The sequence below is a fragment of the Geotrypetes seraphini genome, chromosome 13 (assembly GCF_902459505.1).
Source record: "Geotrypetes seraphini chromosome 13, aGeoSer1.1, whole genome shotgun sequence".
Taxonomy (NCBI): Eukaryota; Metazoa; Chordata; class Amphibia; order Gymnophiona; family Dermophiidae; genus Geotrypetes; species Geotrypetes seraphini.
In genome coordinates, this window is record NC_047096.1 from 71662496 (window position 1) to 71676170 (window position 13675).

The following is a 13675-nucleotide window of genomic DNA, read 5'->3' on the forward strand; positions in this document are numbered from 1 at the left end:
AATGAATACAGTACAATACAATACAAATGAAGCTTATAATCTGCAAGCTACCAGAATGATCTTATATGGCTTACAAAGACAAAAATTAAGCCTGATAAGTGTTTCTTAAAAAGAGAAGTTTTCAGCTTCTTACAGAAAAAACATAATTATCTAACAATCTAATTTCCAAGGACAGTGCCTTCCAAGTTGAAGTGGCTTGATGCAGAGATTTGCATAGGTTCCATCTAAGAACCACATTCATTTGCATAGTTTGGCAATCGCAACTCAGAGCTAACAGAGCATTTCCAGAGGATCAGCACTAGAGAATGACACGGTGACAAAATTCATCACCGTCCCCGTCCCCGCGGATAACCGCGGGAAATAATCTCATGTCATTTTCTAGTGTTTATTTCAACCTCAGTCCTTCTACACCAGCATTCTTCAAAGCAAAGCTTACGGGTCAGTGGTTGTGCCCAATTATACTCTGATTCTTCCCTCTTTCCTTAAAGGATGACATGAAGATGGTTTCCTGCGGTTATCCACGGGGACGGGAACGGTGATGAATTTTGTCACCGTGTCATTCTCTAATCAGCACTGAAAACCACTAACTTAGGACCCTGCCCATGTGGAGGAGGAGAGCTTCTCTCCACCCTACAGCTCCCAAAGGCTTCCACAAATAGGACTCATGTGTTTGTACTTTCATTGGTCACATTCAATAGATTTTGTTGAGGGAGGGTTTAAAGCTAATGTATTGTTAATCACTGATACCTCTTCCCCCCACTGGCTGCATGTTACAATATCCTTTTATTGGAATGGGGCAGCTGAGGAGAGACCATTGCCTAATATTCATTTTTTATCTCTTTCCTTGCATTGCGAAGCAAGCGGAGCAAGATATTGAGTTGTGGCGGAAACAGGAAGCAGCTACAAGGGAGACCGAGGGCTCCTCAAAGCAGGAGACACAGGCCCCCCAGGTAAACTGGCATAAACCAATCTCTTATCTTCCTACCCATGAGAATTGGTTGAGAGCCTTCCCATGATTCAGTCTCCTTTGCCTACTACCTGTCATGCAGACCTAAAAGGGAGTCAAGATTCACAGAGCATGTCCCTGATTATCTGAAGTCCTATGCTAACATTAATAGTGTCTGTTCTCAGTGGCGTAGTAATGTGGGGGGCAAAATTCCACAAGTTCTGTCTTGAAGGAAATGCCAGCATCTCTCCTCTTCCCCCTCCCCAGCAATAGGATGAGTCTCTTCAATGCACCTCCCCATCTCCCCATACCTTTTCAAATTTTTGCAGGCAACAAGCAGCATCTTGTACCTGCTGCTCGTACTGGTCTTGTCCCTCTGACATCACTTCCTGTTTTCTTTGAATCAGGAAGTGATGTTAAAAGAAAGACTCAGCCAGCGCAAGCAGCAGGTAGGAGATGCTGCTTGCTGCTGGCAAAGATATGAAAAGGTGAGGTGATGGGGCACATGGCTAGGTGATGCCATGCCAGGGGCGGGGCAGAGCGAATCGGTGGGGGGTACAAATTTCCCTCGCTATGCCACTGTGTGTGCTGCATTGCAGACAGGAGTGGAACCCCTGAGCCTTGAGTAATCATAATATGAGGAAACCCAAGAAGTCCAAATCTATCCCAAATAGATACTTTGACTAACCTGCTCCTAAAAGCCTCTAATATCCTGGTACCCTCCATGTCAGAAAGTTCTGCCTATCCAAAATCTCCCTGACATAACATCTTGACTGATCCTGCAGAGAGTGAGGCAGGTGAGGTGGCATTTTAGGTGCTGGTACTGAGACTGTACTCTGCTCTTTATGCCCATATAGTCGCCTACGCATAAAGCCAAGCGCCAGCAGATGGATCTGATTGCAGAGCTGAAGAAAAAGCAGCTGGTGAAGGAGCCTTTGATCTATGAGGAGAAGGACGGTGCAATTGAGGACATAATCACAGGTAAAGGGGAGATGCCACTTTCTGCCACACATACCCAGGGACAGGAGAGAGATGCATGCAACCATGAAGGGTCAGTGAAGAAAGGCAGGCATAATGTTCATACAGTACTGATACCTGGTCTGCACCTATCACTCTTACTCAGAATGATACTTGTACAGACTGATTCCTTCTTACAGAACTGACACAGTAAGTATTATCCAAAGATCAGAACACAGACACAAGCCCTTTCTGCAGATATGACCTGCTGATATTTTTATCTCACCAGTGTGAAAATTATCAAAAGCTGGACTGGATCCAGTTCACTCCAATATGGTACTGGCACTGGCCCTCTACAGCAGCGCTTCTCAAGCCCTTCCAGGAGTACCCTATACAGTGGTGTATGGGGGTGAGAGGCACCCCTCCCATGTCCTCTTCTCTGCATTCCCTTCCCTACATGCTCCTTCCCCCCCTCATTGTCATGAGTGTGCCACTTCCCTTCCCCCGTATATTTGTAATGTTCCTGGCGTGAGCAGCAACCTCCAATCTGCTGTCGAGCTTGGGTGGGCTTTCCCTCTGATGTCACTTCCTAGGCGCAGGTCCAGGAAGTGATGACATAAGAAGAGCCAATGCAGATACAACAGCAGGTAAGGGGTTGCTGCTCACCGTTAGGAACATTACAGAGGTACGGTGAAGGGAAGCGGCGCACACACGGTAGTGGGGGTGGGGAAGGAGCAGAGGGGAGCAGAGAGGAGGATGGGTGCCACATCCCTCTCAAGACGGCGCCTGGGGCGGACCACTCTCCTTACTATGCCACTGACCCTGTAGCCAGTCTGGTTTTCAGGATCTCCACAATGAATGGGATACATGCCTCTGTTGCATGCAAATCTCATGCATATTTGTTGCGGATACTCTAAAACCAGACTGACTAGGGCAGGCATGGCAACTCTGGTCCTCAAGGGCCGGAATCCAATCGGGTTTTCAGGATTTCCCCAATGAATATGCATGAGATCTATTTTAATGCACTGCTTTCAATGCAATCCTGAAAATCCGATTGAATTCCGGCCCTCGAGGACCGGAGTTGCCCATGTCTGGATTAGGGAGTACTCCATGAACAGCTTAAGAAATACTGCTCTACAGCAGATATGGTAAGCAGAACTCTCTTTCCAGTGCAATAGGTGAGACATTCTAGACCAGTGTTCTTCAACCACCGGTCCATGGACCGGTGCCAGTCTGTAGAAATTTCCTGCCGATCCACAGGGCTGGCACGTGCATTGGGCCCGAGACAATGTTCTTCAACTGCTGGTCCATGGTGCGATCGATGCGGTGTTATCTTCGGGCCGGAAGCCAGCCTCACTGCTGCAGTACACAAAGCTGTGGGCAGTGGCTCCTATGGTTGTTCTGCGCCTGAACTTGACGCCTTTTCTCTGACATCCCAACGTCAGAGGGAAGGCTTCTAGATGAGGCGCGGGAAGCGTGAGGAGCTGCTGCCTGTGAGCATGCCTACGATTTCACCAGCAACGTCATCCACACACATGGGGACTATATGAGGGAGCTCCTAAAATGTACTCAGCCCCATGTGGGAGCACTGGAGGGGGTATTGCACGAAATTGAGAATGTCAGTAAAGCAGTTGAGGAGCGTGTGAAGACCGTAGCACTGGAGGTACAAAACTTTGCAGCTAGCTACATCAGGGGAGTGGAGGAGCACAGGGAAAGGCTCCTGAAGCACTTGGAAGAGCTGAAGCTCCAGAAAGAGACTGCACTGCACTTGCAAAAAGTGTAGCTGGAGCACTGCGGCAGTGAGGAAGAGGGTAGCTGGTCCGAAGATAACACCGGGGGCGGCATAAAACAGCCAGGCGGAAAGGTAGGGGGAATGATTTTATTTTTTAATTTAGTGATTCAATTGTGTCAATTTTGAGAATTTACATCTACTGTCTGTATTTTGCACTGTTCAGGAAGAAATGCATTTGTTTCTTTTTCTCTGGGATTGTACTGCATGCAGAGTCTTGCATCTTAGGGTTTATTTGTATATATTAGTACTTTTAGTTTTTGGTTCCATATTTGCATAGGGATTATATGTGTTCTGGTAGGAATGAATGTTGCGAAGCATACAGTGTGCTTTGTGTAGTTTAATTTTATGTGTTGTTAATAAGATTACATTGTGTGTATATATGAAAAATGAATGGAAAAAATAGTGTTACAATTAGTACTATTATGGGGGCGGGGTCTGGGGTGGAGATTGGGAGGACTTGGGTGGGGTCTGGCCCACGGCTTAGCCCAGTGTTCTTCAACCGCTAATCCACAGACCAGTGCAGGCCCACAAAATAATTATTTATTTCCGCTAGTCCATAGGTATAAAAAGGTTGAAGAACACTGTTCTAGACAAATGGGTTGTATCCCAATGGCTGCATGCCATATGCAGAAGGAATCCATTCTGGATTTTTTTTCTGTGACTCTTCTGTACTTTTCCTTCTGCACGCATGCCTAAAGGAGTGTTTCTGTTCTGTTCTCCCTTTTTTCTTATTTTATTCGGTGTTTTTGTCTCATTTTCAGGATTTGTTTGTACTCAGAGTGTTTCTTCAGCTCTACCTGCATAGAGAAGAAGCAGACTTCGGTCTGCAGCTGACAGGCCGATACGTGGTGGTGTTGGCCAGCTTGCATTAGTTTCTTTGGAGCTCGAGGCCAGCCCCGCTTTCCCTCACCCTATGTTAAGCAGGGGTTTGAGTGCAGGCTTATAAGCATCCTTTGGGGGCTCAGCGGTGTCTCGCCTGACATCCTGATATGTGCTTTCTGACCTCAGAGCAATGGGATTCTCCAGTGGTTACTCTTAAGATTGCAAAAACTATGTCTCATATGTATCCTATGGCGCAGGAGTTCCAGCAGCTTCTTGGTCAGCCTAAGGTAGATTCTTTGGTGCAGATGCTTAAGTGCACCTCCTTTCCTAGTGAGGGTGGTGTAGTGCTCAAGGACATGCAAGACTGTCAGGTGGATGTGGTCCTCAGGAGGCTCTTTGAGGTGGCAACTTTGGGCATAAAGGCTGCTTTAGCGGTGTTTTTTGTCACATGTTGCACACCCTGGAGCCTCCTACTCAGCTTTTTTTGGCTGGAGGAGATTATGTGGCTAACGCCTTATATGATATTATGCGAGTATTGGGTGAGGTGTCAGTGTATTCAATTTCTGCACTGCTGTCAGATACGTAGACCCACTGTATCATTTCCTCTACCATTATCTCCCCAACCCTGAAATGTCCTGTCTAAATTAGATTGTAAGCTCTTCTGAGCAAGGACTGTACAGCGCTGTGTACGCCTTCCAGCACTATAAGCCCAGTAGCCCAGTAGCCCGTTCTCACGGTGGCCAATCCAGATCACTAGTACCTGGCCAAAACCCCAGGAGTAGCAATATTCCATGCTACCAATACAGGGCAAGTAGTGGCTTCTCCCGTGTCTTTCTCAGTAACAGACTATGGACTTTTCCTCCAGGAACTTGTCCAAACCTTTCTTAAAACCAGCTATGCTATCCGCTCTTACCACATCCTCAGGCATCGCGTTCCAGAGCTTAACTATTCTCTGAGTGAAAAAAATTTTCCTCCTATTGGTTTTAAAAGCATTTCCCTGTAACTTTATCAAGTGTCCCCTAGTCTTTGTAATTTTTGACAGAGTGAAAAATCGATCCACTTGTACCCATTCCACTCCACTCAGGATTTTGTAGACTTCAATCATATCTTCTCCCAGCCATCTCTTTTCCAAGCTGAATAGCCCTAACCATTTTAATCTTTCCTCATACGAAAGGAGTTCATATTGGAGTAGTAGGATCAGGCTGATGATTCTACCTCTAATGCTACTCTTGCAAGGCTCCGTTTTAAGGGGCAGTTGTTTTTGGCAAAGGCCTGGATAACCTCATGAATTCTAGGGTGGACCGTTGCCCTAAGACCCTGCCGGACAGCAGACCCCCAATCTTCCAGAGGTTCGGGATGCTCTAGTTTTTGTGGCTCTAGGCATTTCTACCCTTATTCCAATTCCTCATCTCAGAGATTTTCCCAGGGTTTAAAACAGAGGTTCTCTGGCTCCAGGCGTAGTCAGCCCTCCACCTCCCATGTGGCTCCCTTTGCCAAAAAGACACAATGATGCCAGGCTGAGGGAGGCCCCTCTGCATATAGGGGGCAGGTTCACAGTGTTCCTACGTCACATCCGACCAGTAGGTTCTGGACATTATTCAATCCAGCTACAAGCTGGAATTTGCCCGGTCTCTGACAGATTGGTTTGTGGGTGCCCAGACAAGGAGATCAAAGTGCATGCCGCTATGCAAAGATTGTTGGATATTCAGGCCATAGAACCAGTGTCACCCAAAGACTCAGGCTCGGGCAGATACTCTGTATACTTTATCATGCCAAAGAAAGGCTCAGACGATTGGAGACCAATTCTGGATTTTACGCATGTTAATGCAACGCTCAGGGTCCCACACTTTCGCATTGAGACGGTGCGGTCTGTCATAGCAGCGGTGGCCCTGGGAGAGTTCCTTGTCTGGCTGAATCTCTCAGAGGCTTACTTACATATTCCTCTTTATCTAGCACACAAGGAAGTTCCTCCGGTTTCATGTTCTGGAGAATCTTTACAAGTTTTCAGCTCTGCCTTTTGTCCTGGAATGAAGGCACCATGTACCTTCACCAAGGTGATGGTGGTCGTATAAGCTCACTTGAAGAAGATGGGACTGCAGGTGCAACCTTATTTGTATGATTGGCTGATCGGAGCCCCCTCGTTGGCTGAGGATCAGTGCACGTTAGATTAGGTGGTCTAGGTTCTAGAAGACCTGGGTTGATTTACAGGAAAAGCAACATGACCTCAACGCAGTCCCTGGAATATCTAGGGGTTTTGTTCAACATGGCAGCTGGCCATATTTATCTTCCAGAGGCACCAGACAGAAGCTGTGCTCTCAGATTTGTCTTCTGGACAATCCAGCTCCATCCGCATGAGACTATCTCCAGGTCCTGGGGTTCATGTCGGCTTCCATAGATGTGGTTCCATGGGCAAGGGCGCATATGCATTCTCTGCAGCATGCATTGCTGTCCCAGATGAATTGGTGGCTCCTTCTGCAGTCCCTGTTCAGGGGCATTCTGCTACGGATTGCATCTTGTGTAGTTGTGATGATAGATGCCAGTCTCCATGGCTGAGGAGCCCATTGCACCCATCTTCCCATTCAGGAGCGCTGGACACTCTCTCAAAAGAACTGCAGGCCCTTTGCTTGGCTCTGGTGCAATTGCTGTCAACATGTGGTCAAAGTCGACAGTTTTTCAGCAGACCCTCAGCAGACAGACCTTAGATCTGGGAAAGTGAGAGCTGTCCTCAGCAGCTTTTCAGACCATTGTGCAGCACTGGGGTTGGTCTCACTCTGACCTCATGACCACGGCGAAGAACTCGAAAGCCAACCAATTCTTCAGTCAAAGATCAGAGCCTGGAAGCGAGAGTTTAGATGCTCTAGTACAGCCATTGCCACAGGGAGTCCTGTAGGTTTTTCCTGGTCCATGATCAGTTGGGTCCTCTGCTGGATTGTGACTTATAAGGGAAGGGCCATTCTTGTGGCGGCAGACTGGCCTTGCAGACCGTGGTACACAGATTTGAAGCGTGTTCACATAGGTCACAGCCCTTGGTTGCAGGCTCTTCCAGACCTTCTCTCTCAGGTTCTAGTCTATATGGAGGATCCCGATCGCTTTGCTCTTACAGCATGACTATTGAGTGAGAAGGGTTAGAGTGCAAAGGATAGTCTGATGTTGTCATGTCTACTCTTCTGAAATCTAAGAAGTTGACTACTGTGTCTGCCTATGCTAATGTGTGGAAGACTTTCCAATATTGGTGCAACCAGGAAACTGTGGAACTATATTCCTCTCCTGTTTCTGTAGTGCTAGCCTTTCTACAAGTGGGATTCAACAAGGGCCTCACCGTGGCTTCACTTCAGGGTCCAAGTCACTAGGCTCTCTTGCTTCAGAGCCTGGGACCATAGTCTTTCACTTGCGTCTCACCCTGACGTGGCCAGATTTCTAAAGGTGTTCTTCACATTAGACCTCTGATCAAACCACCAAACCACCATGGGACCTTAACTTGGTTTTGTCTGGCCTCACCAAAGCTCCATTTGAGCCTTTGAAGGATGCTTCTCTCTTGGACTTCACACTAAAGGCAGTTTTTCTGGTTGCCATTACCTCAACGAGATGTGTCTCAGAACTCCAGGCTCTTGTAGAAAACCTTTCCCGAGGATCTCTGAGACAGGGATCTCTCTCTGCACAGTTCTTTCATTTCTGTCAAAGGTGGTGTCAGCATTCCCTGTTAATCAGGAAGTGTGTTTGCCTGTTTTTCAGCCTACTGCTTCTAAGAGCAGAACCACATTTTGTGGAAATTGGATGTCCACAGAGTTTTTCTGCGTTATCTAGAGGTCACAAATAAATTTCGCCTCTCTGACCATCCTTTTGTGCTGACTCATTCTTCTAAGCGGAGTGCTCCTGCTTCCAAAGCCACTATTTCCAGACGGATCCATAAGGCCGTTTTGTCAGCCTACATTCTATGCGGTAAACAGTCTTCTGTTTCTGTTAAGGCACATTCTACCTGGAGCATGGCCTCATCGTGGGCTGAGGCTAAGGCGATCTCCCCTGTGGAGATTTGTAAGGCAGCTATTTGGTCCACACTGCACAAGTTTGCCAAACTCTACAGAGTGGATGTGGCAGCAAAACAGGACTCTGCCTTTGGTTCCTCTGTCTTGAGGGTCAGCACAGTGAGCCTGCCCTAGCTTTTGGGGACTGCTTTTGTACGTCCCTCTTGTCTAGAATATCTCACCTATTGCACTGGAAAAAGAGATTATGTCCTTACCTTGATAATATCTTTTCCAGTAGATGGGTGAGACATTCTAGACTCCCACCCTGTCTTTCTTGTGCCTGCTTACTATTCTGTTTATGCTTCTCCAAGTTGATTCTTGGTTGCTAGTAGCCCTTTGGACTGGAAAGAATTCTGTATATATGTTTCTGATGCATGCAGGGGTTTTTCCTGAGCTCCTTTGATGAACATACGAACATAAGAAATGCCTTCACCGGATCAGACCCTAGGTCCATCTTGTCCGGTGACCTGCATACGTGGAGGCCAAGCTAGGTGTTCCCTAATGGACACCTTGTTCACCCGTATCCCTTAATGTGATTTGCAAGAAGGTGTGCATCCAACTTGCCCTTGAATCCCAGAATGGTGGTCTCTATTTCAGTTTGAGTTTACATGTTGAGTCGAACAGTGACACGGTGAGTGTTACCCACAGTTAGCCGCGGGTAACCCGCTGAAACGGGGACATTAAAAAAAATGCTCACCGTGGGGACAGGGAGAAGGCCCCTTGGAGCGGTGAATGGCCTTGTCTCTGCAGTTAACCTAGGATCTTTTTTTTAACATTACGCTGTCCAGCAGCCCCCTCCCGCCTTCCTTCCAATCGCAGACTGGGCATCTCCTTCCCTCCTTCCCTTCCCCTTTCGCTGGCTTACTTTAATTTTCATCTTAACAATCCGCCGGAGCCTTGAAGTCACGTGTGGCTGTCAGAAAGTCCTCCTCTGATGCAACTTCCTGTTTCTGGTTGTGTCAGAGGAGAACTTTCCAACAGCCGCATGCAACTTCAAGGCTCCGGCAGATTGATAAGATGAAAATTAAATAAGCCAGCAAAGGTAAGGGGAAGGAAGGGAGGGAGGGAGCTGCTGGACTGTGGCAGGCGGGCGGGGGCTGCTGGACCGGGCAAAGGGGGATGGAGAGGAACAGACGCTGTACCCTTTGGTGGAGAATATATGTGAGGGCGGGGGCAGGGACCGAGCTCACAGTGACGGGACGGGGACAAATTTTTTCCCTGTGTCATTCTCTAGTCTCAACTTCACGTTGAATATGAGAGCTCTCGGTGCTTGGGTACTAACTGCAGGTGGTGCTACAGGAGAGTCACAGAAAAAATCCAGAGTGGATTCCTTCTGCATATGGCATGCAGCCATTGGGATACAAACCACTTGTCTAGAATGTCTCACCTATCTACTGGAAAAGATATTATCAAAGTAAGGACATAATCTCTTTATCTTTGTATGATAAAAATCATATCATTAAAGTGGAGGGACAGAGGGCAACGGATAGGCACCCAGTAGTAGAGAGGGTGTCCGGACAACTCCATTGTTATGGGGGAGGAGGTCTGCTCTCAGCATCACCCCCTAGCAGGTGTATTCTGAGCAGAGGGACAGGAACGGATCCCTGGTGAACAGTGCCTCTTTTTTCTTACCTGTTCCACTAACTCTTCACTCTGCTCCTGTCACTGCTTTCCTTCTTCTTTCTTTCCTACTGCGGCCTGCTCTCGGATCTGCCTGCCCAGTCTTAAAGAGCATTCCCTTCACTGCCCGCACGGGGAAGCGTTCCTCTCGCCTCCTGTATGATGCCAGCTTCAGCGAGGACAGCCCGCCATAGTACTGGCCTTTTAGGTAATGAAGGTGGGGGTGGGAGTAGTAACTGCTTGCTAAATATTCCTTATACCTTTGTACTTTTGCTAGAGCACTTTGTGTAGGCAGAAGCTATGTGAGATCCAGGTACCGTGAGGAGTTACAAAAGGAGGGTTTAAAAAAGTTCTACTATAAGAAGTGGCTGTGTTTTATTTTGAAGAGAATAATTTACTATATATGAAATAAAGTTATGTCAGAACCAGGACCAGATTAGAGCAGACTTAGTAGGAGCTTGGAACATAATCTTAAAGCTTCTGTTTTAAATCAACTGCAAGTCGAATCTCTGTGTGGCTTTAATTACTTGGTTTTCTTGTTGGCCAGATCTGCGGAACCAGCCCTACAGACGCACAGACATGATGAGACGCAGTGTCCGAAGCCGGGCCAACGGCCAGACCCTCCATGTGGCCTCTGACACTTCCCTCTAATCAGACACCTGAGCCTTTTTCTCCCGTTGCAGCCAAGTCTGGGGACTTGATTACTTGAGTGTCAGCGTCAGAGGACGATGCAAGACAGAGACCAGTAGAAACACATACTGCCCTCATTATGGCTGGCAGCACCCTAGCAGGGGAATTCAGCACCCTGAAGAGGATTAATGAGCAGCAAAAAAAAAAAAAAAAAAATTGTCCAGGCGCTCTCTGCATTTACAGAACCAGACAGCCTTTCAGCAGGAGTCAGACTTCCTGTATCGCTGATCACCAACCAGTCTGTATCACGTCAAACCCTTAAAACATTGTCACTACTTCAACCATTTCTGTCCATCCCCCCTGGCATCCACTGTCATTCCTCCTGGAGCTTTCATGCCATGCTTAAGAAATCCACAGCTATGCCATGTCTGTCTCCAGGGAAGACGATATCCCTGCAGAAATTTTTAAATGTTACTATTCTATTAATAATCTTTCTTCCGGTTACAGGACAAAGAACTGTATGATCAGGAGGAAAGGTAATCAAAGAACCAGAAAGCACTGGAAGGAGTAGGGCAATACTGCCATTAGAATGAAGATGCAATTAGCTCCCTTGTCCTCCACCGCTAAGCATTACCCTGTAGAGAAAGTGACTGTGAATGCAGCTACAAACACACAAGGCTTGGAGAACAGACCAGTCTTAACAACTCTTCGCTTGCTAGTGAGTGCCTTTCTTTCAAACTGGCTCCCAGTATGCTTATAATGTAAACCTCCACCCACGGTTACTGCCACCTCTAGAGTGGAAAGCTTCCATAATATTCTAGTGTATAATCCCATAAGGGCCAGTGGAAGAGAAGGAGAAATACTATCCAGTTACATCTGGATAAGCAGAGCTAGGAGGAGGGCCAGGATTGTCTGTAGCTGTTAACAAAGCTGGCGTCTGTCTTGGCAAATTTAGGGACCTTTATTGGCACCAGCTATGTCAAGTTCTGTGAGGACTGCTATACCTGTGGAGATTTTCAGGAGACCCCAGCACAATTATTCATAAATCTGATTGTCTAACAGTGGTAAATTATGTATTGTAGCTATCTTAAAACTCTGGAGGGGATTGCAGCCCAAAGAGGTAGATGAAGTCAATCTTTTTTTCTTCCACACACTGCTCCTGTACAACCCATTCAAATAATCCAAAACTCAAGATTCTTGTACACACAGAGGCTCATCTCTACAGAAACATGGAAACATCCATAGATGCCTCCATTCCACACACAGGGATGTCCAGGAACAGGGGCAGGACACATAGTACTAGCTCTTGGAGGGAGTTTCCAAGACCACAGCTGGGACTGGAAACTCTCAAAAGATGAAACTTAAAATGTCATCTTCCCACCTTTTCTAGGGCAAACCATTTCCACTCTCTTTCTTCCTCGGTGCCAATGGAGGGTCAGTCGCTGTGGCCACGTCAGTGACTGCTCTGGACTGGGAGTCATGTTTTTAAGCCATAGCTGTTACAATCAGTGCTTGCTGTAATTTTAAAGCTGAATCCTTCTAACCTACAGTACATATGTAAAAAACCTATAGAGACTGTACATCTCATAAGGTGTCAAAGGAAATGCCTTTTGGCACCAAAATAGAAATCCTAAGAAAGCAAAAAAGATCAACAGAGTCTATATACGCTATTTTTATTTTTATATGCTATATACAAAGTTGAGGAAAATGCTTATGAAAGAATAAAAGTAATCAAAATACCAGATGCAATATGACAGGCTGTTTTTGTGTGTGTGCATTTCTCTCCTGGGCAGGGGAGGTTGGCTTGAAATCCTCAGGCACAGAGCCATAGAAGGAACAAAGGCAAAAATGACAACTTGCTAAACCAGAAGCTTACACATGATCAGCTTGTAAGGCAAGGGTGTCAAAGTCCCTCCTCGAGAGCCGCAATCCAGTCGGGTTTTCAGGATTTCCCCAATGAATGTGCATGAGATCTATTAGCATACATTCCTCAGCTACAGCAGCATATGAATCCAGAGACAAGTGGGATAGCACACATCTACCAGCAGGTGGAGATAGAGAACTGATTAACAGGTGGTCCTATTGGTTGGCACTCTCCTTGTATCTTCAGTATTCTCTATTTCCCGGCAGGTGATAGTCGCTTTTCCACTAGCTCCTGGATTCTGGCTGGCATATTTTTATTCTTCTGTTGAGATTATTCTCTTCAGGTAGAAAGGGGTGTTTGGCTGAGCGGTGCCAACTTTGGGAAGTACACCTGGCGCCCCCCCAAGTGTACTCCACCTTCCTCTCCTTTGAGATTGAGGTTATTCCTGGTTCTTTATTTTTCTTCTTTCCCTAAAAAAAAAAAACAACAACCTTTAAAACCAGTGTGCTGCAGCTGGATGGTGCTTTCCTGGCTGTTCCAGTTTGCAACTACCAGCCTTAGCAAAGTTGAACTCGGGTAAGAAAAGGCTTTATTTTCTAGCTCTCTTTCTGCTTGCTGGTTTGGTTTACTGGGTTGGTTCTGCCGATTTTGATTTTGATTTGCTCTGCAATTCGTTTTCATTGTAATGGCGGCAGAGGCAGTTAAACGGTGTTCCAGCTGTGGGAAGCAGCGAACACCATCGGGCCTCTGTTCGGCGGGGTGCGCAGACGCAGTGGGTGAAGAACTGCAGATTGCGCCTGAAAGATCGCTTGTTTCCCACACGGTTGAAGGCCAGCCAACTTCTGCACTCGCGGCTGTTTCCATTCCGCTTCAGTGCTCATCAGCGGCTGGGCAGGCAGTCGGCGGTTTTTCTTTTTCTGTTGCCATTGCGGGCCGGGTTTCTGGGCAGGAACAGATTCTTTCGACACAGGCTCCTGCAAATTCGGTGTTTTTCCCCCCAGAGTTTGTTATGTTAATGCATA

General features: G+C 46.9%; 1 protein-coding gene across 5 annotated transcripts in view; it reads left to right on the top strand.

The window, feature by feature from the left end:
• The window catches only part of FMNL1 (formin like 1), a 154897-nt gene extending 142364 nt beyond the window's left edge, over positions 1-12533 (top strand). For 4 of the 5 annotated variants that reach the window (XM_033917947.1, XM_033917952.1, XM_033917950.1 and 1 more), the window contains 3 exons: positions 858-950; positions 1804-1927; positions 10707-12533. In XM_033917947.1, the coding sequence (XP_033773838.1) occupies positions 858-950; positions 1804-1927; positions 10707-10810 (321 nt within the window). In that variant the 3' untranslated portion in view covers positions 10811-12533. Of the gene's footprint in view, positions 1-857; positions 951-1803; positions 1928-10261; positions 10368-10706 lie in introns of all 5 variants that reach the window. The other variant, XM_033917948.1, reaches the window with a different exon arrangement.
• Positions 12534-13675: the final 1142 nt, after the last annotated feature.